The sequence below is a fragment of the Myotis yumanensis genome, unplaced genomic scaffold (assembly GCF_028538775.1).
Source record: "Myotis yumanensis isolate MYYU_CA2020_CCGP unplaced genomic scaffold, mMyoYum1.0.hap1 SCAF_3, whole genome shotgun sequence".
Classification (NCBI taxonomy): domain Eukaryota; kingdom Metazoa; phylum Chordata; class Mammalia; order Chiroptera; family Vespertilionidae; genus Myotis; species Myotis yumanensis.
Genome location: NW_027223754.1, coordinates 20994976 through 21021846, shown reverse-complemented (window position 1 = coordinate 21021846; position 26871 = coordinate 20994976). Strand labels below are relative to the sequence as shown.

The 26871-nt window shown below is 40.4% G+C and overlaps 1 protein-coding gene across 4 annotated transcripts in view; it reads right to left on the bottom strand.

Annotated features, from left to right (window-relative positions):
• Positions 1–26871, bottom strand: part of UNC5D (unc-5 netrin receptor D) — a 530300-nt gene that overhangs the window by 188385 nt on the left and 315044 nt on the right. For all 4 annotated transcript variants that reach the window (XM_070408379.1, XM_070408380.1, XM_070408381.1 and 1 more), the window contains exon 4: positions 4182–4285. In XM_070408379.1, coding sequence (XP_070264480.1) covers positions 4182–4285 — 104 coding nt within the window. The remainder of the gene's footprint in view (positions 1–4181; positions 4286–26871) is intronic.

The window sequence follows — 26871 nt, the reverse complement described above, 5'->3', positions numbered from 1 at the left end:
ATCTGATATGCAGGATGTATTTTCATTGTTACAAATTGAACATAATTAAAGCATAGTGATTAATCACAAAAACAATATGTAATTATATGTGTGTTTTCCGATGGTCTTACGCAACCCCTGTGAAAGGGTCATTCGACCCCCAAAGAGGTCGCGACCCACAGGTTGGGAACCGCTGCTCTAGCCCCAGTTGCTCCTCAGAATCAGAATAGCCCTCTTTAATGTTAGCCAGCCTGGCTGGAAATTTATTCCTAAAACTCATCCATGATTAACATGAAAGAGTGATGTGATGTCAAAGGGAGAATGGGAAGTGCGCTGAGGTGAATAGTGCCCCCTGCAATTTCACGTCCACACGGAACCTGTGCATGTGACCTGATCTGGAAATAAGGTCTGTACATGAGGCCACACTGAATCAGGGTTGGCCCTTGTGTCCTTATAAGAAGAGAGAAATTCAGCCCAGCCGGAATGGCTCAGGGGTTGAGCGTCAACTATGAGCCAGGAGGTCATGGTTCGATATCCGGTCAGGTCACATGTCGGGTTGCAGGTTGGATCCCCGGTGAGGGGCATGCAGGAGACAGCCGATCAATGATTCTCTCTCATCATTGATGTTTCTATCTCTCTCTCCCTCTCCCTTTCTCTCTGAAATGAATAAAAAATATATTTTTTAAAAAAGAAGAGAGAAATTCAGACACACAGAGAGGAAAGTACCATGTGAAGACAGAGGTATAGATTGGAGTGATGTGTCTATGCCGAGGGACACCACGTACTGCCGAAAACCCCTGAAGCTAAGAGAGAGGCATGGAAAAATTGTCTCCCAGAGCCCACAGGAAGAACCAATCCTGCCTCCATCCTGATTTCTGACTTCTGGCTTCCGTAACTGTGAGAGAATACATTTTTTTTATTGTGTTAGGCTATCTAGTTTGTAGTAATTTGTCACAGTAGCCCTAGGTAACTAATAGAGAAAGTGAATCCCTACCGTTTGGAAATTTGACAGGAGGGTAGGCACCAGAAAAGAAGTTATACTGTGTCCTCTCTCCCTTGTTCAACATCTCTCCCAAATATGTTGCTACTGACACTGGTTTGTGTGGCCACTGGAAGTTTTCACATCCTGTTCTACTCCTGTGGTGACAGCTGAAAAGCACCCTCAGAAGCTAATGAAGATGGAAAATGAGTTGAGTGAACAGGCAGAACTCATTTGCCTTCAAGAACAGAGGCAAGAAGTGTGGAGGGACGTGCAAAGAGCTGTTTCCAAGCTTCAACCCGGTAAAACCTGTCCCAAGTGGCTAAACAGATAGGAATGCTGCTTCCCAGAGGTCAGCCCATGTCCCCCAGGAACCCCCTCTTCCATCCACAGCCCTGAAGAGCCCTGAAGTCCCAGAATTCCTAATCCCCTGCAGCCTCTGGAAAGCTGCTTCAGAGAGAGAGCGAGGGGGAGCGAGAGAGAGTAGAGGTGTAGGTAGGGGTGTGTGTATACATGCATGCACACTCATGGATGCATTTACACACCAAGGTATAATTTCTCTTCTCTCAATTATCTTACCAGATTGCACATCCTTTATATTGCTCTCCTTTGTTCTCTCTCTTTTAACATTTATTTTATTAGTTATGTCTTCAAAGAGCAGGTGGAGGATGTTTTACTCACTTGCTAGCACCAGAATGGGAGAAAAACAATACCAGTATAATGGATTTCACAGTTTTGTCTGAGGTAGGCCCTCGTATAACCTCACATATTCATCAATATAGAAAACTAGTTTTCGTTCACAGCCAACAAATATTTACTGAGCCCCTGGATCTAAAAGCAGTCTCTTATTTTCTGGAGATAAAGCAATAGAAAAATAAAGGAAAATGTCCCTCATGAACCTTATATTCTAGTGGAGTAGACAGATGATAAGCAGAGTAAATACAGTAGTATGTTTATGACAAGAGCTAAGGAGAAATTATACAGCAGCGAAGGGAGCTTGAAAGTATATGCAGGGGGTGGGTTAGTGACACTGTCAATCAAGTGTCCAGAGCAGGCCTCACTGAGCAGGTGATATTTGAGCAAGCCTAAAGGGAGGGATGAAGCAATTTATTAGCTGGAGAAGAATGTTCTAGTAGAGAGGTCATCATGTGCAAAGGCCCTGGGGTTCAAGCATGACGGGCACACCTGAGGAGGAGTGAGGAGGCCAGTGTGGCTATAAGGAGGTCAGATGAAGAGTAGCAGAAGATGAGGTCAGAAAGAGCAGCAAGCCAGATTACATTAGACCTCATAAGGCACCAGGAGAACAGAGACTTTTATCCTGAATGCTTCGAGGAGCTGTTTTAAGATTTTAAACACAGTTAGCCCTTAAATGGCTGCAAGACCTTTGGTAGGTCATTGATCTGAGCATCAGTTTTCTTGCCTTTAAAATTCAAAGGCTGTGCCAGGTAAATATCAAAGTTGTCTTCCAGCTGTAAAAATTGATCCGTAGACATGTGAGAACGTTAGGTTCCCACAGGCAGGTAGCTAATAAAAACGTGACCTTCCTCCCCATCTCTCTGCCAAAGTTGACAGCGGTGACCTGGCTGAGGCTTGGAAGGAAGCCTGGCTGTTCGTGCAGCCAGTGTGACATAGGCGAGACATTTTTATGCATGAGCGTTTGGGAACGGGGATTTTGAGAGATGGGTAGTGACTGTAGTGAACTGCTGATGCCCAAATTAGACTCCCAGGAGAACTTAGGGCAGTGGTTCTCAATCTTGGCTGCACATTAGAATCACTTGGGAATCTTTTTAAAATCCTGATTTCTGGGCCTTATCCTCCGGAAATTCTGTTTCTTTGTTACTAATGCTGTGGCCTCACCCCATAACAAAAAAAACCACAGAATTTCCAGAGGATGAGGCCCAGAAATCAGGATTTTAAAAAGATTCCCAGGTGATTCTAATGTGCAGCCAAGGTTGAGAACCACTGGCTTAGGGTGTCCCTTAAATGAGGCTGACACGTTCACCTGTGCACCGAACGCCCTGCTGCCTGGCACCTGCTCAGGAACAAGGCGGTGGCAAAGAAAAAAAAACAATCAAATATCTTTCTCTTTCACATTAAATAAAAATTTAAAAAAAATAATAAGCATTTTCCTTTCTAATCATTTCAAATCATGCATGGAATATTCGCTTTAATGTTCAAGTCCGTTTGCTTCATTCCGCTGAACCATTAGAACCCTGAACAGTGTCCGCCCAGCACACTTTCTGTCTACATAGGCCAGTGTGTGTGTCTTTTCGCTCCCCTTTATTTTTTCTGCTCCTTTGTCTGCCCAACTATGAAACCCCACAGCAACTTTAGCTAAAACGTGAAGCAGAGGCTCCTTTTGTTTTCTTTTGTTTATTTGACTTTTTAGAATACCTCTTCTTCTCAGTGAATAAACCAGAGCTCGAAGGACAGTCCCCACTTCCCAGAGAAAAGCCCCACTGCGCAATGCTCACTTAGGCCCGTGTTTATAGACTTGCAGGTCTACTAAGCATTCCTGGTATTTCTGACTCGCCAAGCCTCCGCCAATACTGCCTTAGGAACTGTATTACTAGCCTCTCAGAACACCTGTAACAGTGACTGGAAGGTTCAGGAAGCCTTCCTGTTATCATAGTGTCCTATTGCTGACAATTATATCCAAAGAATATGGCAGAAAGGCTAGAAAACATGCAAAAAATAAAATCCACAGGGACTCTAGATGCCTCACTGAGAAGAAAGAATAACAGATCGCAGATGTGTGGCTTCAGCCCCTTTTCCATCATGTGAGCACAGTGCGGATGTTCCATGAGCCAGGGAAGAATGAGCACATGCAAACACCTCGGAAGGTGGACACTCCTTCCCTGGACACTCACTCACATGGCCTTGCTGGTTAGAGCTCAGATCGGTCCATAAACCATGTGCACATCAGCGTGCCCCAGGTGACTGGCGGAGGACACAGAGGGTGCCACCTACAGGATCGGCGGCCACCAAAGCAAGAACATGGACCAAATCCTACCCAGGCTGCCTAGCAAGAGCTTAGTGTCCACAAGAAAGTAGACGAGAGGCAATTTCCTCTTCCAACTTAATGCCCTCACTATTTCTTCACCAGCTTTATCATTTGGGTCCAGAGGGCAAGGATGCCAGACACAGGCTTTCACTCCACACGATGAGCACTCGGGACTCTGCCCTCCCTCTTGGGAACAGGCCTGTCCCCGGTGCCTCTCACCTCGGCAGCGGGGACTCCCTCCGGAGGCCGGCAGTGCAGCACAATCATGCCTTCGATGGGAACCTCCCTTCCCTGCGGGTCTTGTTCGAAGTTCTTCCGTAAATCTGCAAAGAAGTGGGAGATATAGGACACTTAGCTCCAGGGCCGGAAGTACTCACATTTGCTCCAAATACAGTAAAATCGTGAGCTTACTGTCACGACCTAGATACACACACACACACAAAACCCATTGTTTCAGGAGTTCCAGAATGCGAGAATCATTTCCCCAAATATGCACAAGCACATTTAAAATAAACCTTAACAAAACTGTGCTTAATGCTCGATATTGATGAGAGGATAAAAGATTTACTGGGGAGCCGGAAAAACAAAACTCATTTCATGAGTCTTTGCCAGCATTATCTGCTTAGCAACAGATGAAACACTTGGCCCAATAAATTGCCATCCACAGCTATTATGCAGCTGAGATGTGTGTGATATTTTTTTTATTAACCAAAGAATACATTATTAATCTATGACCTCTGGCATTTCCTTAACCCTCTAGGGGGCTCTAGAAGATGATAATAGAGTGTGATTACCTATTAGTCTTTTATTTGTAACCAGGGAGAAGGGGCCACATTGAACCACAATAAAATCTATAATCCAGCCAACCAAACACATAATTAAAAATGCAGTGCCCTCTATGCAAACACAAGTGCTGGGTATCTGTGTAGTGCCCTTCACGGAGGTTCCAGGCACTCGGCAAACAAGCGGCACTGCTAACCTTTACACGCGGAAGGGAGACGCGTGGAGAGGTTAATTGGCTGGCCAGCGGTCACAGAGCATCGCTGCCAGTGAGAAGTTCACCAAGCTTCCGGACATGCGGTCTGACTGCGCACCCGCAAAGCTTTCTCAGGGAAAAGGACGCACGGGCAGTTCAGAAAGAGCTTCATTTGCATGGCTTTCCACTTGAGCAGATGCTTCACGAACAACAGGGGGACTTGACCTTTGCTTCCATCGAGGTGTCATAACAACACTTGAACGGTTTTACAGCACCAGCTGGATTCTTGCAGCCACTTGAAAGCCCGGCAGAGGAGCCCACAGACAGTTTTACAAGTCCTCCTCCATGTAAATGGTCCCCCCTCCCTCCCTGACAATGTATTTTTTTCTTCAATTGAGTATCTCAAATTACAGGCTGTGGATTTATTGATTTAATTTTCTTCAGTGCTTACAATAACATGAAATATGTTCCCTGTAAAGAGCGGAGCTCCAGAATCAGTTACATCTTTATAAATTTTATAAATACATTAAACTTGCTTTTAGCAAGTCAAAAACACGCGATGAATAACAAGCACAGCAATCCGTGTATTCACTTGCTTTTGAATTTTACTCTTAATGTTTTCCCTCCCAGAGGCAACCGATGTCTTCTGTCAGTGGTGCTGTATATGCCGAGATCTGCATGAGTGTATAGGATGTAAAAGATCCTCAAAAAGGCTTGTATTGCAGGCAGATGGCAGGATCCATCTTCTTATTTCTCTGTTGTCCCCAACTGGTAAGGCCAGCTTCCTTCTGTTGAAGATCTGTATATTGTCACAGCCTTTATGATTCAGATTTTCTGGTTTTAAGTGTGATGAAGATCACATAACTGATGACAAAACTGTGAATGAAGGGATTGTGCGTAAACTCCAGATCTAAAAAAAAATCTCACGTTTCCTCCACAATCTTACCACAAACTCTCCTTTGCTCTCCCAACAAGAGATCTTGGAGTCAAAAATCCCTTTTCCACACTACTCATTGATTTATCAGAAATATATAGAAATTAGTCAAAATTAGAGAGAGTGACTAACACAAGACATCAGTTTGCTAATGGAAAGGGTTGTGTTTTTATGACGAATTTTGTATGCTGTGTTTGTCACTTTTTTCTTTTCTTTGATTGCATGATTTCTTAAAGGAAGTCTTGCTCAGGGGTGCTAAATAAAGATTGCAGGTTGACAAAGCCAGGTAATCTGTAATCAACCAGATGAAGCACAGAAAACCAATCGTTCAATAAACAGATAATGACTAGTAAATATGAATATAAAAAGGAAAACCCTGGATTGACTCTGGGATATAGGAAAGGGTATTATCTATAAACAAGAAACTTTGAGACCTCTCTAGGAGATCAATCCTATACAACCAAGATCATCTAAAGAAAGGATCTACCCAACCTCTTGCTCTTCCCAATTGACTTTTGAAATAACTGGAAGAGTTCCAACAAGAAGCATATCAACACCTCTCAATGTGGAGATTCAAAGATTAAATGGAGTAGGGGGTTAGAGAACAACCGAGGTGTCATATATTTGGTCCAGCTCCTAACAGGCAGCCATTCAGGAACCAGATATCTCACCAAGTAAAAACCCCAAGTATCATGAAGGCCTGGCCTGCACCTAACACTGGTGGCAGGGACACCGACATTCTGGACTCCCAAAGAGGGCAAATATACCTGTCAAATTTCAGCTAGATACTGAATATAATACAAATTATGGAAATAAACTCTTAGACTCAGAGGTAAATGCTTCCAACCCTCCCTCTGATTCCCACCAAAGGTTATCCAACCGAATTGGCAAACTAAAGACTTCTATCACCTATGTTACTGGTACTTTCAAGGCTTGAAAGATTCAGATGGGAACCTATGCAATAGCACAGAAAACATCCCAAGCTGCATAAAAAGGATTATAATACAAATGAAGGAGACAGCCCGGCCATCATGTCTCAGTGGTTGAGCACTGACCTATGAACCAGGAGGTCAGGGTTCAATTCCCAGTTAAGGCACATGCCTGGGTTTAGGGCTGGATCCCCAGTGGGGGATGTGCAGGAGGCAGCTGAGCAATGATTCTCTCTCATCATTGATGTTTCTATCTCTCTCTCCCTCTTCCTTCCTCTCTGAACTCAATAAAAATATATTTTTAAAAAATGGAGGACACAATTCATAGAACTGAAATTATGGCTTCCTCTTAAGATACAGAACAAGAGACATTTTAGATAACTTGTAATTTAAGTTCTTTAAAGTTAAAGGGAAATAGCAACTGAGAATCTAGAATAGGGAGTTATAAATAGGATAACATCTGACATCAAGGAAATTGACACTATGTAGGAAGAAATATACAATCAAAACTGCTGAATTAGTAATATATCTATCATAGAGGCAATAAACAGCATGCTGAATATTGCAGAAATCCGAATTAATGACACAGACCCAGGTGTAAAACATAGCACAACAGTTGTTTTAAGAGAAAATATTAATGTAAATAATTGGGGAAATAAAAAAGTAAAAGGGGAACTACAGGAAGCAGGTCCCGCCCTCAAAGGGGGGAATGCAGGAACAAAGGGTGAGGTTGGGGTTATAGCATTTTGAAGCTTAGAGAGATATCAAATGTCCAAGGAGAGGACAGTGAGTTCTGGTGCCTCAGGACTTAAGGAGTCATGACCCAGACCTCCAAAGAAGGACTGCTCACCAGACTAGTGCTGGCATCTCTAAGGGGCATCATTAAGCTGGTTCTGGAAGCACATGAAAAAAAAATAAAAGCTGGAAATAAGAATCAACTGCCACTTCCAAGATGAAGAAATTCTGCTAGAATGATGCTGACAGGGACAAAACAATGAGCAGGAAGAAGTATCCTTGCCTTCCTCTTCCTCTGGCCAGTCTCCTCTGGTGCTCCTATTGGTGGATCTGGCTAGGGAGTCCCAGCCCAAGCATCACAAATTATGAACCAATGGTTAGAGAGATGGGAGGCAATGGCCTTGGAACCAAGAAATTCCAGTTTAGGAAATTCCCTCTAGTACAGATCTTATAATTGCTTACCCCATTTGTTTTCCTCACTAGATCTGGTTCTATGAAGGTGGATTTATGTCTGAAATGCTCCCCCTTAAATCTCCAGTGCCTATTGAACATCAGGTACAGAGCAGGTCCTTAACAAATACATGTTGAATAAGTAAGCTAAGAGAAAAATAGTACAATGTTAATGATGAAAAAAAGATGAAATAAATAACAAGAGATAATGCTGCAATAGAGAAATGCAATTGAATATAATAGGAATTTTAGAAGACAATAAGCTGAAAGAAATGATAATCAATACAATCATAATAATTATTCCTTAAGCTAAAAAAAAGACTTGTGTTTTCAAAAGAGGATTGGATACATGGCAAAATCATTTTAAAAAGAAAAAAGATTCTAGATATGTCATAGTTAAAAATTTGAATTTTGACATAATTAAGGAAATTTTAAATAATTATTTTACAAGTTTATTTGTAGTAAATAAGCTGAAATAACTAAAACTTTTATGAATAGGAAGAAATAACATTGTTAAAATTTCCATGCTACCCAAAGCCATGTATAGATTCAATGCAATCTCTATAAAAATTTCATTTTTTTACAGAAATTTTAAAAAATCCTAAAATTCACACATGAAATCCCCAAAAGACCCTGAGGAGCAAAAGCAACCTTGAGAAAAAACAAAGCTGAAAGCTTCACACTTCCTGATTTCAAACTTTACTACAAAGGCTTAGTAATCAAAAGAGTATGGTTCTGGCACAGAAACAATATAGACCAATGAAACAGGATTAAGAGTCCAGAAATTAACCATCAAATATACAATCAAGTAATATTTGACAAGGGGACCAAGTATATTAAATAAGGAAAGGGTTGTCTCTTCAATAATGCTGGAAAAGCTGGATAGTCATATGCAAAACAATTAAATTGGGCCCCTAGCTTACACCATTCATAAAAATTAACTCAAAATGAATTAAAGGCTTAACTGTAAGAACTAAAACCGCAAAGAGCATAGAAGAAAACATAGGGGAAAAGCTCTTTAACATTGGTTTTTATACCAAATGCATAAGGAACAAAAGCACAAATAAAGAAGCATGACTATATCAAATTAAAAAGTTTCTGTGCAGCAAGAGAAATTACCAACAAAGTGAAAAGGCGACCTACAAAATGGAAGAAAGTATTTGCAAACCAAATGTCTGATAAAAGGTTAATATCCAAAATATATAAGGAACACATTCAACTCAATAGGCAAAATACAAACAATCTGGGGGTGGGGGTTGGGGGGCAGGACGAGAAGAAAAGGGTAAAGGACCTGAATAGACATTTTATCAAAATACAAATGACCAATAGGTACATGGAAAGGTGCTCAACATCAGTAATCTTCAGAGAAATGCAAATCAAATCCACGGTTAGATATCACTTCACTCTTGTTAGAATGTCTATTACCCAAAAGACCAGAGATAAGTGCTGGTGAGGATGTAGAGGACAAAGAACTCTTATGCACTTTTGGTGGAAATAAAAGTTGGTGCAGTCACTTTGAAAAACAGCATGAAAGTTTCTTAAAAGTTTAAAATCAAACAACCATATGATCCAGCAACCCCTTTTCTGAGTATGTACCTGAAGGAAATAAAATCGCTACCTTAAAGAGATACCTGCACCTCTATGTTGAGGCATTCTTTACAAACATGGAAACAACCTAAGTGTCCATAGATGGATGAAAATATCACACACACACACACACACACAGATATTACTTAGTACTATTTGCCACACATAAATGAACCTTAAGGGCATATGCTAGGTGAAATAAGTCAGAGAGAGGCAAATATTGTATGATCTCATGTATGTGTGGAAGCTGAAAAAGCCGAATTACTAGAAACAAGGAGTAAATTGGTGGCTGCCAGCGGCTGGGAGGTGAGGGAAATGGGAGATGTTGGTCCAGTTATAAGATAAATGAGTTTTGGGGACCTAACATATAGCGTGGTGACTATACTTAATAATACTGTATTAAATGCTTGAAAGTTACTAAGAGAGTCAATTTAATTTAATTTTTTTTTTTTTTACTCCTCATACCAGGATAAGTTTTTATTTATTTTAGAGAGAGGAAAGGGGAGGGAGGGATCAAGGGAGAGAGAAGAGAGGTAGAAAGAGAGAGAGAGAGAGAGAGAGAGACCAATGTGAGAGAGACATTGATAGGTTGCCTCCCCTACAAGGCTGACCAGGGATCAAACCTATAACCTGTGTATGTGCCCTGACTAGGAATGGAACCCACAACCTTTTTTGGTGTATGGAATGATGTTCCAACCAACAGAGCCACCAGGCCAGGGCCAAGAGAGTACATTTTAAATGTTCTCACTACAAAAAAAAAAAAGTAAGTACATGATGTAATGGTTAGGTTAACTAACCTCATTTTGGTAATCATTTCACAATATAAACATATACCAAATCATCATAGTGCATACTTTAAAGTTATATAATGTTATTTGTCAAATATATCTCAATATGTTTTTTTAAAAAGTAACTGACAATGAAAAAATAACCAGGCTATGACTAGAATTTTTCCCTAGAACTCTGGTGTATACCAGAGTATAATTAATCAAATCTGTTTTTGTTTTTTAGGAGAAAAACATAGGTACTAATTTTTTATTCCCAAACAAGCTATTATTCATGAGCAAACTGACAACAATTTCAGACATGATTGAGCCAAGTGATTTTAATCAGCTCATACCCTTCCTGAAAACATTACCTTTTTAAATAAAATAAATAATGAATAGACATGCAAAACAATGAATTAAGTAATTGGAAGTTGGGTTTTTATAAAATCTGGCAGTGGGCAATTAAAACCACTTAATTATAAATTTAAATACCTTTTGTAATATAAAAAAAGTTCATGTAATTATCCAAAACCTCTGGAAAGAGAAATGCATAACATATCATAAGCATGCATAATAACTAACCTATAATAATAAAAGCATAATATGCTAATTAGACCGGACGGCCGAATGACCTTCCGGATGAAGCCGGAGTTGCGAGGGCTGCGGCAGCCACTGCAGCTGTGAGGGTCGAGCCCCTTGCAGGAATATTGTGCATCGGGCCTCTAGTGAACAATGAACATTTAAATAGGTCATGTGTCCCAGAAATTCACTAGGCAGGACTGCAAACCATGGAAGAGGGTGGGGGCTGGAGCCGGAGTATATAATTGAATTCTGTCTATTCAGGTCCTTACTACCACCTGGATAAGTATCTTTATCTCTCTTTGCCTCAGTTTCCTCATCTAAAAAATGAGAATAATAATTCCTTTTATAGTTTTTTTTGTGTGTGTGAAAATGAAATGCCAATACATGTAAAATCCTTTCAAGAGCACTGGAAGCATAACAGGACAAAACCACAGCAGCATTAAAATATGTGTTGGATCTTAGGATGGGGAAGACCTTTCTAAACCTAAAACTGAAGGAAGAACAAATACTTAAGAAAAGTAATGATTGATAGATAATATTTTGTCAAAATTAAAAATCGGGTTTATCTAAAAAATTATAAGCAAAATTATAGGCAGAGGCTTAATAACTTTAATATAGAAAGGACACTTGTAAAGGACAGTGAGAAGAATAAATACCCTAAAATAAAATGGCAAAGGGGCACGAAAACAAAAGAAGAAACACAAATGGCTAAGGAAGATATTTAGAAGGACTACTATCACTATTTATTAAAGAAACATTATCTTTTATACATCAACTAGAAAACCATTAATATGTCCCTCTACTTATCCAAACAGGCTTTGTAGCATCTAGACTCAAGAGACCACATACTGTATAATTCCATTTATTTTTTTAATATATTTTTTTTGATTTCAGAGAGGAAGGGAGAGTGATAGAAACATCAATGATGAGAGAGAATCATTGATTGGCTGCCTCCTGCACGCCCCCCCCACTAGGGATCAAGCCCGCAACCCGGGCATGTGCCCTTGACTGGAATCGAACCCAGGACCCTTGATTCCACAGGCCAATGCTCTATCCACTGAGCCAAACTGACTAGGGCTTTATGATTCCATTTAAATAAAATGTCTATAACAGGTGAATCCATAGAGCCAGAAAGTGGATTGGTGATTGCCCAGGGCTGTAGGTGGGTGTGGGGTAAGAGGCATTCAAAACAGTTTCACTTTTTTTTTGGTGTGATGCAAGTGTTCCAAATTTGACACTGGCAATGGTTGCACAACTCTGAGAATACCCTAAAAACTGTTAAATTGTACACTTGAAATAGGTGAATTTAATAACGGTATTATGGATTATATCTCAATAAATCTACTATTTAAAATTCATTTATATTATTTAATAACTAGAGACCCAGTGCATAAATTCATGCACGGATGGGGTCTGGCTGGCTGGGGTGGGGGGGTGACTGGGGGCCGCGCTGGCCAGGGGAAGGGGTCGCAGGCAGTTGGCAGGGGCAGTTGGTCCCCTGGTCAAACTCCTGGTTGAACTCCCAGTTGAGGGGACAATTTGTATATTAGCCTTTTATTATATAGGATTTACTTTTGAAAACAATTTTAAGACAATGATTAGATAGCTACATAAAAAATGTAGTATAGTGATTTTGCTCAAATCTTCATTTATGATGCTGAACAATTGCTAACAATCTAAGTATTTAATAACATAGGAATAGTTAATAGATTTTGGTGCTTTCATATAATGGAATACCATGCAGACATTACAAATGATATGAACTATTATTACAACAATGACCAAGATGAATGGACAAAAAATAATGCTGAGTGCAAAAAGCTAATCCCCCAAACTTACATACCATATGATTTAATTTTTATATATCACTAGAGGCCCAGTGCACGAATTCGTGCACCAGTGGGGTCCCTCAACCTGGCCAGTGGGATTGGGCTGAAACCAGCTCTCTGACATCCCCTGAGGGGTCCCAGATTGCGAGAGGGCTCAGGCCAGGCTGAGGGACCCCACCAGTGCACAATCAGGGCTGGGTAAGGATGCGGGAGGTTGGCCAGCCAGGGAGGGACCAGCTGGACCCCAGCAGCACACTAGCCTACCAGTTGGACCCTCTGCCCCCTAGTGGTGAGTGCACATCATAGCGACTGGTCGACCAGTCGACTGTCTGCCCCCTGATGTTCAGTGCACATCATAGCGAGCAGTTGAGTAGTCTTAGCATATCATTAGCATATTACACTTTGATTAGTTAAATGGACAACCGGACAACTGGACACTTAGCATATTAGGCTTTTATTATATAGGATTATTTAAATGATGACAATGTAGATATGAAGAGCAAATGATTACTGGGAGATTAAAGAAGGGGGAAAAGCTGGAGGGAAGTAGATATGCCCATAATGGGCAACATGAAAGATTATTTAAAATGATATAAATGTTCTCTATCTTGACTCTGTCCATGTCAATATCCCAGTTGTTATATTACTATAGTTTTACAATTTATTACCATTTGGGGAACTGGCTAAGGGTACACAGGTTCTTTTTATTACTTCTTGCAACTGAACGTGTCTGCAATTATCTCAAAATTAAAAATTTAACTAAAAAAAGAATATTTAAAAGTTTGCAAGTAAATGTTTTAATATAAAATAGTTTGTAGTGAATGAGCTCTATCTTTAATATATTTTTAGTAAGAACTGTCTTCCTTCAAATGCAGCAATTATATCTTTACAGAATGTATGTACTCCCCCTCCTCCCCCCCACAATAGGTACATCTTCATTAAAAACTGGTTTCTGCCGGTAGCCATTCTCTTAATTTACCATTAGTTTTCAGTAAATGTGCCACAGCCTCCTACATTCACTCAGCTGCCAGGCAGTGGGGGTGCATTACTGAACTTGACATAGACCATTCTAGCCTTCCCACAGCCTATGTCTCAGCAGGGAGGATAGACATTAAACAAGTGATTATGAGGTATATAGATGAGTGAGGAGATAGAAGGGGAGAAAGTTCTCTAAAAATGCATCGCAGTGGGACTTACCTTACTAAATCTAGTGAGTGATTCCAGGAAAAGATTCTCAGAGAAAATTATAAGTAAGCAGAGACAGTAACTCACAGGCCTACATAATACACACCAGACCTCATTTATTGTTTCGATCAGACTTTTACTGGCTTATTTTTAAAAAAGAAAAAATCTTTAGGCTCTCTTGTTCCTTTCTTGCAAGTCTCTAAAAAATGCTTGCCTATCTACCTCTCTTTCCATAAGTTATCACACCACATAAGGGCACTCTTTTATTAGACTTGGTCTTCTATTCATATATACTGTGAGGGTGGAATATAAATAGATCTCACTTATAATCATGCTCACATGGTCTATGGGAGGGAGAAAAATAATAGTTGTCACATTGTTTGGTATAAGGAGACTCAACCGAACTGCACACATACACATCAAGATTGATGATTTAAAGATTTTAAAATAACAACTGGTGTGGGATTACTATATATGTTATAGGAAAAGCCCTACAGAGAAATCACTCAACATTTCAAAGATCTGCAACTGGATGATTATGGGTATATCAATCATCTTCTTCATTTCTTTCTGTAGTTTCCAAAACTTCTGGGATGAACATGCATTACTTTTATAAGCAGTAAAAATCAATGTCCAAAAAATTTCTCTTTCCTATTAACCCCTGAGATACTCTTAACTAGACCAAACTGAGTCAGAAGCGAGAGAGGAAATATATTGTGTTTGGCTTTTATTATACAAGTTTCACTCCTACAATGTCTATTAAAGAAGGAAGCAAGAAGAACTGTATTTTTAAATTTTCAGTGAATTCTAAAATATTCTCCTTTAATTTAATTTTCTTCATGGGAATCTATGCACGAGGACACCCCTTTTCATCTGCTTTGTTGATTGCCTTGCCTCTAGTACTGGTAAGGGTATGTAGTAATCACTTATTAGTAAATACTGACTGAATGAGTGAGACTCCATTTCAATTCATCTGAATATGTATTCTAAACCCATATACAACGAAGTCTCCAAGAGTTAAGATGATTAGGGAAAGCAAACACATGAATGAATAAGTGTACTACAATGATGTGAAAGTAACACACATTCATCCACTCACCTTCGCACCTGTGAGTGTGTGTGTTCGAATGACACTGACAAACATCAGCCCTGGCCCATTTGGAGCATCACCCTGTCTACTTCTGCTCTTTCTCCATCTCTCCACCCTCGTCAGCTCTGCAGCAGAATGCCAACACGGCCAAAAATAACTGGAAGCAAAAATATCAGAAGGGAAGAGGAGGGAAGGTGATAGAGCCAGGCACCTGGCTAACTTGTAAATCACGTAATCAGCAACAGGATCCCTCAGAGTGGGCAGCACCTGCCAGTAAGTTGTGCATTTGGGGCTAGAACATGGGAAGCAGCAGCCTCCCTTTCCTCACCCTATGCCCTATTTGGCCTTTTTCTAATTTTCCTTTCATGCTACCATGTTAGAAAAGTCATTGTAGCACAAGAAAATCAATAAAAATTCAATTGCGAATAATAGTTCTTTGCAGCTCAGCAACACTAGGGAGTTATTGGCTCATTCAATGTTCTGGCCGTTAATGCAATGAAATAAAAATAATTTACTCATTCAAACCAAATCAGCCAGTGAAAAATCAGTCTTTTTTAAAAAAATAGACATGGTCATAGTCATTTAAGATTGCAAGAGGATGGTACAATGTCTCATTAGTGTCCAACTACAACGGTATTCAAATTAGCTTTGAATCTTCCCCACCCATATTTTTTTCTGAAGAAACAACAAGCCACATTTGTCATACATAAAAGGAATTTGTAACTTAGCCAAATACAGATCAATTGTAATGAAAGGGCTGGTTCAAACGCAGAACAGATGGATGCCAGCAAAATGAAAGTCAAGGTCTGGTGCCCTCATTTGGTTCTGCCTCAGTCTCCAGCCCTAGATGGTTATGGCCTGAGAAGTCAGCTACTCACTTTAGTTCCCAAAGGAAGCATATAAAAGGCTTCTTGTCAGCTCAGTCCTTTCCTAGATAACAGTGTTCTTATATTTGGCACATTATCTATGCCTCTCTTGCCAGCTCGGCTTAAACCCTCTGCCTTGCTTAGACCTATGAATTCTTCAGATTTCTTAACCCAGTGATCCATATTAAGACTCTGCTGCTCTTATCTGTCATTTCATGTCTTTGCTGTGGATCTTCTAGTTCTGATCTCGCTAGTCTCCTTGAAAGAAACTCACACCGAAGCACAATTTCATGTGTAGATTCCCATATGTCAGGGGTGTACAGGTGACATCTGTTAATTCCTAAGATTTCTGAATATAGCAGAAGTAACTCCTGCTGAGTAAATCTTGCTGCAATAGGAAGAAAAGACATTGTTGGTCCTAGTTGAATTGAGTGGGCCTCTTCATGTTCCCCTTGACCTCACCTTGATACCAGGTAATGAGCAGGATCTACGAAAGCAAGGAGTTGGGCTGTAGCCAGCACTCCTGTCAGGCAGAGGCTCCTGCAGGCTGTTTTCAGGATCCTGGAATAACCTGGGAGCATTGTTAGACCCCCATTCCCATCTTCATGATCTGCAATTTCTCTGCGGTTATCAATCAATCATTTTATAACTAGCACTGTCTGACATTAGTCCTTCCACAACAAGCAGCACAGTGAGTCAGGCAACAATGATGTTGCAAAGGGAGTATCCAGCAGCAGGGACCCATGGTGATGGGCAGAAACAGCTGCAATTTTACAAAATGCTTGAGCACTAATTTGACCTGCCCTCAGTCGACCTATTCCCTTATTATATTCCACTGTATTTGGTCACTTTTGTTTACAATGACGTGCAAAAAATTCATTTGTATCCCCCCAATTGAAAATGTATTAAAAATCAGGAGGACGACAATCTTAATTATAGTCCAGGACTGATTGGAAACCAAGAAAGACCACAGACCAGGCTTGAAAAAGAGAGTAAGGATCACAAAACAAGCAGGACTTAAAGAGACTGTACCATGGCCTGATGAGGGGATGAAGAAATCCAGTGTCATTTCCATTAACTGGGTGGTTTCATAGTTTTTAGCACAGATGTTGCTTCTCTTACTTTTGTTCCTCCTGAACAATTGCCTCTCACTCTGTGCTATCTTAATGGCTTCTGCTTTTACTCATGGCTTCTGATAGTTTAGGGTCATTGCTACCTGCTTCTTCATCTGTCTTTTTTCCTTCTGTTGCCACTATCAATGGCAGATTCTCTTTCAGGATCAAGTTATCCTCAGAGGAGCAATAATCTACAAGCACATAGTCACTTTATCCTTCTTGAGTCTATTCACATGCAGCTAACCTGCCTATGTGTACATTCTTGGACCCATGAACATGACAGTGGGCACAACATGGCTACCTACATCTCAGAAGCCACTCAGCACCAATTCTTCCTGCAGGAACTATGGGTGAGAACTCCATATATGGAAACCACTCTTGGGGTAAGATTTGTGGGGTTTGCTTTGTCTCCAAGTTCCATAAAAGGCACCTTTTGTGCATTGATTACATTGACTTGGCTGTGTCAATACATCAAGGACAGCTGAAGCTTGACCTAAATAGCAGATCTCAACAACCTTCAACAGGGGACAGTTATTAGGTGAAAAATCCAAAATTCTCTGCTCCCTTGTTCTTAAGGCTTTAAATCAAATTAAAAGAAAGTCAATAACTCACATTTTGGATCTTTACATCGTTTTCTACTGAAAGGTATAGGGGCAGAATATCCATAGCTCCACATTCTACATTTTTGTATTATTGCTCTACTTACTGTGCTAATGGGAATATTGACTCTTGTTTGAATGCAGAAATAGCTACTGAAACAAAGTACTTTTGATGTATATTTTTTTTGTTAAAGTGAAGCCCCAGAAACCATTGTCTAGACCAGGCTGCTCAGTTGTCCAGAAGCATATAGAAAGATTACGCTGTTCGTCTTCCTACTTTCTGGGTTCCTATCCATGATGTTGGTTAAACCCCACACCCCCTACAAAAGCACCAGAGCAATATGTGCAGCTCAGCATCCTGATGAACACTTGAATGCAAAAATAATTCAATGGTTAATGGGATAGAGAGTTTCAAGAACAACACAGGCATGAAGAATCATTCCTGACTTTCCTCAGTGCTCCCCTAGCCCTCCACAGGAAATTAGAAGGTTATGAACTAGCAAGGAGTTTAAAAAGAAATGATTTAAAAATAAACGTAAGCTTTAATACTCACCACCTCATTATAATTCAGTATTAGTGCTGCAGAGCGATAGGGCCAGGGAAAAGGAAGGGGAGAAAGAGTCAAAAAGAAAAAAAACAACCAGCAACAAAAAGCCATATATTTTTTGAATTATACTGTTAGTTTTATTGATCCTCCCCCCAACCCACCCCTGACCCAGGTCTCCCTGAAGCAGAAGGTGTGGCCAAGTGTCTTAAGCATGTGGATTATGAGATATGCCGCCGAACATCCAGCATGCCTGCCTCCTGCTTGGCTGCATAGAGCAATTGAAGGTAAGCTGCATTTTCTCTGACCTTCAATCAATCTTTCCAAAAGGATCTAAGAAAACAGTTAAGCCAGAAGTTGGTCACTTTTGGGGTAATAAAATCCATAACAAATAATGCAGATAAAACTAAAGCTGACAGGAAAGAATTACCCATTCAGAGGTCTTGGGGATGCTTTTCAGAAAAAGAGAACAACACAAGACTCTGAAATAGAAACCGGCAGGGGTATTTGAGGAAGAAAAGAAGTCAATGGGGCTGGACAATGAAGGGGAGCATTGTGGTGCAGGGAAGGTACGAGGGGACTGGGTAATTCCCAAGGGGCTAATATCAAGAAGTTCGGAAAGATAGTGGGAGAAGTTCAGCCAAGAGAACAGTGTGATCTGGTTTGTATTTTTTTTAAAAAAAAAATCTTTCAGGCCACTGTGTGGAGAATGGATTTTAAGAAATGCAAGACTAGAAGCAGTAAGATTATCACAGTAGAGAAATAGCAATTGTTTGCACCAGATGGAGAGAAGTGGATACATTCAGAATATGTTCTGGAGTTGGAGTTGGCAGGACTTGATGCTGGTGGGATGTGACCAAAGGAAACCGAAGGTCCTAGATTGTGACACCTAGGTCTTGTCGGGACATTCGGGGACATTACCGAACCAGGAAAGACTGGACTAAACACAGCTTCGAGGGAGAGTTGATGATATGAAAACAAGGGAACTCTCTCTGGGAGATATTGCATTTGAGGTGCCTATTAGATACCCAAGTGGATATTATCTCAGGTAGTCAGCGAGCAAAAAAATTGAGAGATAAGATGCAAGCTCAGGGCTGCAAATAATCAGCAGATAGGCAGTACGTAGAGCCATAGAGTGAAAAATTTCACCTAGGGAAAGTCTGTGGATTCAGGAAAGACGTAGAGAACCACTATTTAGAGGTGGGAAGCAAGGGAAGAATCTGCACAGGAAACTAAATGTTGGTCATTGGAAAAGAGGAATATAGAAGACAGCAAAGCTACAAAACATTCCCAGGACTCACTCCCAGCAATTGTGTTCCTAAGGTCAGAAAGATGGACAGCTTTTCTTAAATATTAAGAGCCCCACACATGATTTTCACATGCAGCAGGTTTTACTCTATAATAGAGTGCAAAGCTAGTTACTTGAACCAAGAACTCAAATCCAGCTCTTCTTTTTTTTTTTTATTTTTTTTTTTTTATTGCTTAAAGCATTACAAAGGGTATTACATATGTGTCCTTTCCCCCCCCCCCCCCCACCCTTGACAAGCCCCTGCCCTCCCTTACCCCCCAGTGTCTTATGTCCATTAGTTATGGTTATATGGATGCATACAAGTCCTTCGGTTGATCTCTTACTCCCCTCCCTCCTGTCCCCCAACCCTCCCTGACCTTACCACTGAAGTCCGACAATCGGTTTGAGGCAGCTCTGCCACTGTATTTATTATTGTTCAAAAGTTTGTAATGGTCTTAATTATCCATGAAAGAATGAGATCATGTGGTATTTTTCCTTCATTGACTGGCTTGTTTCACTTAGCATAATGCTCTCCAGTTCCATCCATGCTGTTGCAAATGGTAAGAGTTCCTTCTTTTTAACAGCAGCATAGTATTCCATCGTGTAGATGTACCACTGTTTTCTAATCCATTCATCTACTGATGGGCACTTAGGCTGTTTCCAGATCTTAGCTATGGTGAATTGTGCTGCTATGAACATCTGGGTGCATATATCCTTTCTGATTGGTGTTTCTGGTTTCTTGGGATATATTCCTAGAAGTGGGATCACAGGGTCAAATGGGAGTTCCATTTCCAATTTTTTGAGGAACCTCCATACTGCCTTCCATAGTGGCTGCACCAGTCTGCATTCCCACCAGCAGTGCACAAGTGTTCCTTTTTCTCCACATCCTCTCCAGCACTTGTCGTTTGTTGATTTGTTGATGGTGGCCATTCTGACAGGTGTGAGATGGTACCTCATTGTTGTTTTGATTTGCATCTCTCGGATGATTACTGACTTTGAGCATGTTTTCATATGTCTCTTGGCTTTCTGAATGTCCTATTTCGAAAGGTGTCTATTTAGATCCTTTGCCCATTTTTTGATTGGATTGTTTGTCTTCTTTTTGTTAAGTTGTATGAGTTCCCTATAAATTTTGGAGATTAAGCCCTTATCAGATATGACGTTGGCAAATATGTTTTCCCACGAGGTGGGTTTTCTTGTTGTTTTGTTGATGGTTTCTTTTGCTGTGCAGAATCTTTTTATTTTGATGTAGTCCCATTTGTTCATTTTCTCTTTAGTTTCAACTGCCCTAGGAGCTGTATCAATGAAGAAATTGTTTTGGCATATGTCTGAGATTTTGTTGCCTTTGTATTCTTCTAGAATTTTTATGGTTTCCTGTCGTACATTTAAGTCCTTTATCCATTTTGAGTTTATTCTTGTGTATGGTGTAAGTTGGTGGTCTAGTTTCATTTTCTTGCATATGTCTGTCCAATTTTCCCAACACCATTTATTGAAGAGACTATCTTGGCTCCATTGTATGTTCATGCCTCCTTTGTCAAAAATTAATTGAGCATATTGGTTCGGGCTAATTTCTGGACTCTCTATTCTATTCCACTGATCTATATGTCTGTTCTTGTGCCAGTACCAGGCAGTTTTGAGAACAGTGGCTTTGTAATACAGCTTGATATCTGGCATTGAGATCCCACCTACTTTGTTCTTTCTCAGGATCGTTGCAGCTATTCAGGGTCTTTTTTTATTCCAGATGAATTTTTGGAGAGTTCGTTCTAGATCTTTGAAGAAGGCCATTGGTATTTTAATGGGAAGTGCGTTGAATGTATAGATTGCTTTGGGTAGTATGGACATTTTAATGATGTTGATTCTACCAATCCAAGAACATGGTATGTTCTTCCATCTGTTTATGTCTTCCTCTATCTCTTTTTTCAACGTCCTGTAGTTTTCTGAGTAGAGGTCTTTAACCTCTTTAGTTAAGTTTATTCCTAGGTATCTTAATTTTTTTGGTGCGATGGTAAATGGGATTGTTTTTCTGATCTCCCTTTCTGAAAGTTCACTATTGGTGTATAGAAATGCCTCGGATTTCTTGGGGTTAATTTTGTATCCTGCTACATTGCCAAATTTATGTATTAAGTCTAGTAGCTTTTTGATGGAGTCTCTAGGGTTTTGTATGTATAATATCATGTCATCTGCAAATAAGGACAGTTTTACTTCCTCTTTTCCAATTTGGATGCCTTTTATTTCTTCTTCTTGCCTAATTGCAATGGCTAATACTTCCAGTACTATGTTGAACAGGAGTGGTGAGAGTGGGCATCCCTGTCTTGTTCCTGTTCTTAGGGGAAATGGTGTTAGTTTTTGTCCATTGAGTATGATGTTGGCTGTGGGCCTGTCATATATGGCTTTTATTATGTTGAGGTATGATCCTTCTATTCCCACCTTTCTGAGAGTTTTTATCAAAAATGGGTGTTGGATTTTGTCGAATGCTTTTTCTGCATCAATTGATATGACCATGTGGTTTTTTTCTTTCAATTTGTTTATGTGATGTATCACATTTATTGATTTACGGATGTTGTACCATCCTTGCATCTCTGGGATAAATCCTACTTGGTCATGGTGTATGATCCTTCTGATGTACTGCTGGATCCGATTTGCTAAGATTTTGTTGAGGATTTTGGCATCTATGTTCATGAGGGATATTGGCCTGTAATTCTCTTTCATTGTGATGTCTTTACCTGGTTTTGGTATTAGGGTGATGCTGGCTTCATAGAATGAGCTTGGAAGCGTTCCTTCCTCTTGAATTTTTTGTAGTAGTCTGAGAAGGGTAGGTTTTAGTTCTTCCTTGAATGTTTGGTAGAACTCCCCTGTGAAGCCGTCTGGCCCTGGGCTTTTGTTTGCTGGAAGCTTTCTGATGACTGCTTCAATTTCTTCCATAGTTATTGGCCTATTGAGGTTTTTAGATTCTTCCTGATTGAGTTTTGGAATGTTGTATTTTTCTAGGAATTTGTCCATTTCCTCCAGGTTGTCTAGTTTGTTGGAGTAGAGTTGCCCGTAGTATTGTTTAACAATCATTTGTATTTCTGTGGGGTCTGTTGTTATTTCGCCTCTATCATTTCTGATTTGGTTTATTTGGGACCTCTCTCTTTGCTTCTTGGTGAGCCTGGCTAGGGGTTTGTCAATCTTGTTTATCCTTTCAAAGAACCAGCTCTTGGCTTCATTGATTTTCTGTATTGTTTTTTTTGGTCTCTATTTCATTGATTTCTGCTCTAATCTTTATTATCTCCTTCCTTCTGCTCACTCTGGGGTTTTCTTGTTGCTCTCTTTCTAATTCTTTGAGTTGTAGAGTTAGATGATTGACTACCATTTTTTCTTGTTTTCTGAGATAGGACTGTAGAGCTATAAACTTTCCTCTCAGGACTGCTTTCATTGTGTCCCAGAGGTTTTGGATTGTTGTGTTTTCATTGTCATTAGTGTCCAGGATGTTTTTAATTTCTTCTTTGATGTCATCGGTAACCCAATCAATATTTAATAACATGCTATTCAGCTTCCAAGTGTTTGAGTATTTTGGGTTGTTTTTATTGTAGTTTATTTCTAACATTATGCCATCGTGGTCTGCGAAGAAGCTTTTTATGATTTCAATCTTCTTGAATTTGTGGAGACTTTGCTTGTGACCCAATATGTGGTCTATTTTTGAATATGTCCCATGAGCACCTGAGAGGAATGTATATTCCGCAGCTGTGGGGTGAAGTGTTCTGAAGATGTCAATTAAGTCCATCTGATCTAGTGAGTCATTTAGGATTGCTGTTTCTTTGCTGAGTTTTTGTCTAGCGGATTTATCCAGTGATGTCGGTGGTGTATTAAAGTCCCCTACTATGATTGTATTGTTGTCGATCTCTCCCCTGATATCTTCCAGAAGTTTTCTTATGTATGTGGGTGCTCCTGCATTGGGTGCATATATGTTTACCAGGGTTATATCTTCTTGTTGTATTGATCCCTTTAGTATTATGAAGTGGCCTTCCTTATCTCTGGTTATGGCCTTCACTTTGAGATGTATTTTGTCAGATATAAGTATTGCTACCCCAGCTTTCTTTTCCTTTCCATTTGCGTGAAAGATATTTTTCCATCCCTTCACTTTCAGTCTGTGTGAGTCCCTTCTAATGAGGTGGGTCTCTTGTAGACAGCAGATGTAAGGGTCATGTTTTTTTATCCATTCAGCCACTCGATGTCTTTTGGTTCAAGCATTTAGTCCATTTACATTTAAAGTTATTATTGAAAGGTACTTGTTTGTAGCCATTTCTTTTTTTGTGTGTGTGTGTGGCTGTTTTCTTTCTGAGCTTGTTATTTCTTCTTTTTATACCAGTCCCTTTAGCATTTCTTGCATGGCTGGTTTGGTGGTGATAAACTCCCTTAGCCCTTTTTTGTCTGTGAAGCTTCTTATTTCCCCTTCAATTTTGAATGATAGCCTTGCTGGATAGAGTATTCTTGGATTCAGTCCTTTGCTTTGCATCACTTTGTAGATTTCCGTCCATTCTTTTCTGGCCTGATGTTTTTCTGTTGAGAAATCATTTGCTAATCTAATGGGAGCTCCCTTGTATGTTACTTTCCATCTTTCTCTTGCAGCCTGTAAGATTCTCTCTTTATCCTGAACATTTGCCATGGTAATTATGATGTGTCTTGGTGTGGGTCTTTTCGGGTTCACCTTGTTTGGGACTCTCTGGACTTGTGTGACTTTTTTCTTCCCCACCTCAGGGAAGTTTTCTGATATTATTTCTTCGAATAGGTTTTCTAATCCATGTTCATCTTTCTGTTGTTCTGGCACCCCTATTATTCGTATGTTGTTTCGTTTCATGTTGTCCCAAAGCTCCCTTAGGCTCTCCTCCTGTCTTTTAATTTTTTTCTCCATTTGCCGTACAGTTTGAGTGTGTTTTGCTTCCTTGTCTTCTAATTCACTAATTCGGTCCTCCGCTTCTCCCAGTCTACTGTTGATACTTTCAATGGAGTTTTTTATTGAAGCTATGTCGCTCTTCATTTCTTCTTGGGACTTACTTAAGTTGTTGATTTTTTCATCTGTTTCTTCTAGCTTCTTGCATAAGTAGTTGAGTTTTTCATCTGTTTCTTCTTGCTTCTTGAACATCTGGTGCATGTACTCTAGGAACCTTATTCTGAATTCTTTTTCCGTCATGTTGCATATCTCTGTCTCACTTAGCTTCTTTTCTGGCGAGTCCTCCTTTTCTTTCCTTTGGGGGTTTCTTTGCCTACCCATGTTTGATCTCGCTGACATATGTAGATGTTGAGATGTTCAGTGGCTGCTCCCTGGGTGGCAGGGGCTCCTTGGGTTGTGGTTGCTGCTCAGACGGTTGCGGTAGCAGCTGCTTTCCAGTTGGCAGCAGCTCCTCTGGTGGGTGTTGTTCACAGCTGTGTTGGCTCTTCTGGCTGGTGGGGGGAGGCTTCACGTACAGCTGCTGTTCCACAGACAGAGGGTGTGGTGATCAGGAGGCTGTGGTGATCAGGAGGCTGCGGTGGTCAGGGGGCTGCTGTTGCTTGGATCTGCTGCGTTGATTTAAAGGCACAAAATACAACAGAGCAAGGCACAACGTAGCAGGCACTGAACACAAGTATATTCACAATATTAATAACCCCAAATAAAGGTGACCACCCGAATTAAGAGAATTAGGGGATAAGGGAGAAAGAAGAGAAGAAGATAAAAGAGAGAACAGAAAAGAAAAATAAGAAAAAAACAAACAAAAAAGGAGTGCAAAAATAGAATTGGGAAAAAAGAGGGGGCAAAAAAAGAAAAAAAAAAGGAGCGAAAAGAGAGAATGAAGTAGAAGCGGGGAAGAGACTATTTGTATGAGGAGCAAACTCCAATAGAACTGCCACTAATCTCAACAAATTCCAGCAAGAGATCCCTGGAGATGAATGCAAACTACAAACCACCAATAATATCCAGAGGGGTAAGGGAAAACAGAAGGACAAAAATAGCCGGGGTGGGGTGGGGGAGGGAAGGGAAAAACCAGCAGAAAAAAAAAAAAAGAAAAAGAAAAAGAAAAAGAAAAACAACCTCACAACCAGTCCTAAAAAAGAAGAAAAAACACAAAACAAAACAAACAAACAAATAAAAAAAAAGCCCAATATATTCAACAATCAAGAAAACAATAGAAAGATAAGAGAAAAAAAAATGTTTGGAAAGTGAAGAAGGATAAAGAATAGGTGTATAAGGATTTAGAGCAGTAGATTGGAAATAGGATATATAAGTAGGGTGGAATTAGACAGGGGGTAAAAAGAAGGAATTGGGAAAGTCTGGAGCAGGAATAGGGTAAGAGAAACAGGACACCAAAAGGGGAAAAGTAAGGAAGAGGGTTTTAGCAAAGAGGTGAAATTGAGATAGGGAAAATTAATGCTAAAGGAACGATGAAAATAGAATGGAGAACACTAATCCCAAAAGAAAATAAAGAGAAAATAAAATGGCACTTTAAAAAATGGTAAAATGGTAGCAGTAATAATACTGGTTAAAAATAAAAATGTGGTAATTGAAAGGGTAAAATCAGGTGATGGAAAAAGAAGAAAAAGAGAAAAAAAAAATGGTTTCTTAGTAAAAAGGTGAAAAAATTAAAAAAAGAAAAAGAAAAAGAAAAAATTTGCAGTAGTGATGGTCTTTCGGTTCTTCTACTCTTCAGCCTGGTTCGCCTTAGTCCTGCCAGGTATTTAGGAGAGTGTTGAATTTGCCTGCATTACACTGTTCCTCCGTGTTGTAAATCACAGTCCTGATTTTAAAGCAGGCCGTATTTGTGATCCAGTCTGCCTTAATTTGTATTCCCCTAAGAGTCAGTTTGTGGCTCAGCCTCTGGGTGGCAGTGTTTTTGGGTTGGCCTCTGAGGCTATACAGCTTCTCTATCCTTTTTTAATCCTTACCCTGCTCTGTGTTGTTGGTGGGACTGAAAATCCCTCTATAGGCCAGACCCTGGTAACACCCAGGGACTAATCAGCTTGTTTTAATCCTTTATCTCATACAGGGTGGAATCTGGGTGTGGCTGTGCTCCTTGCCTGGGGGGCTGGGGGGAGGAATTCCACCCTCTGGAGGAATGGCTGCCCCAGTCCTGGGCCCAGGGGTGTCTCAGCACTCAATTCGCTGCCACCTCCTCCGGCTCCCCCTCTTTCCTCAGCCTCTCCCCAGATTCCCCTCATCTGCACCTTCACCCTCTCTTCAGCACAGGTGAGTGTCTGTATCCGAACTGTCCTATGAGCAGGGTTCAGTGAAAACAAAGAAACAGACAAACGCCGGCCGGCCGCGGAAATGCTCCTCTCTTACCGGTCTGGGAAACGCTCCTCTCTTACCAGCACTGCATGATCTGGGAAACGCTCCTCTCTTATGGGCACTGCATGGTCCGGTCAGTTCCTCAGGATGCCCCCTTTAGTCTCAGTTCTCCGCAATCACAAAATCCAAATCT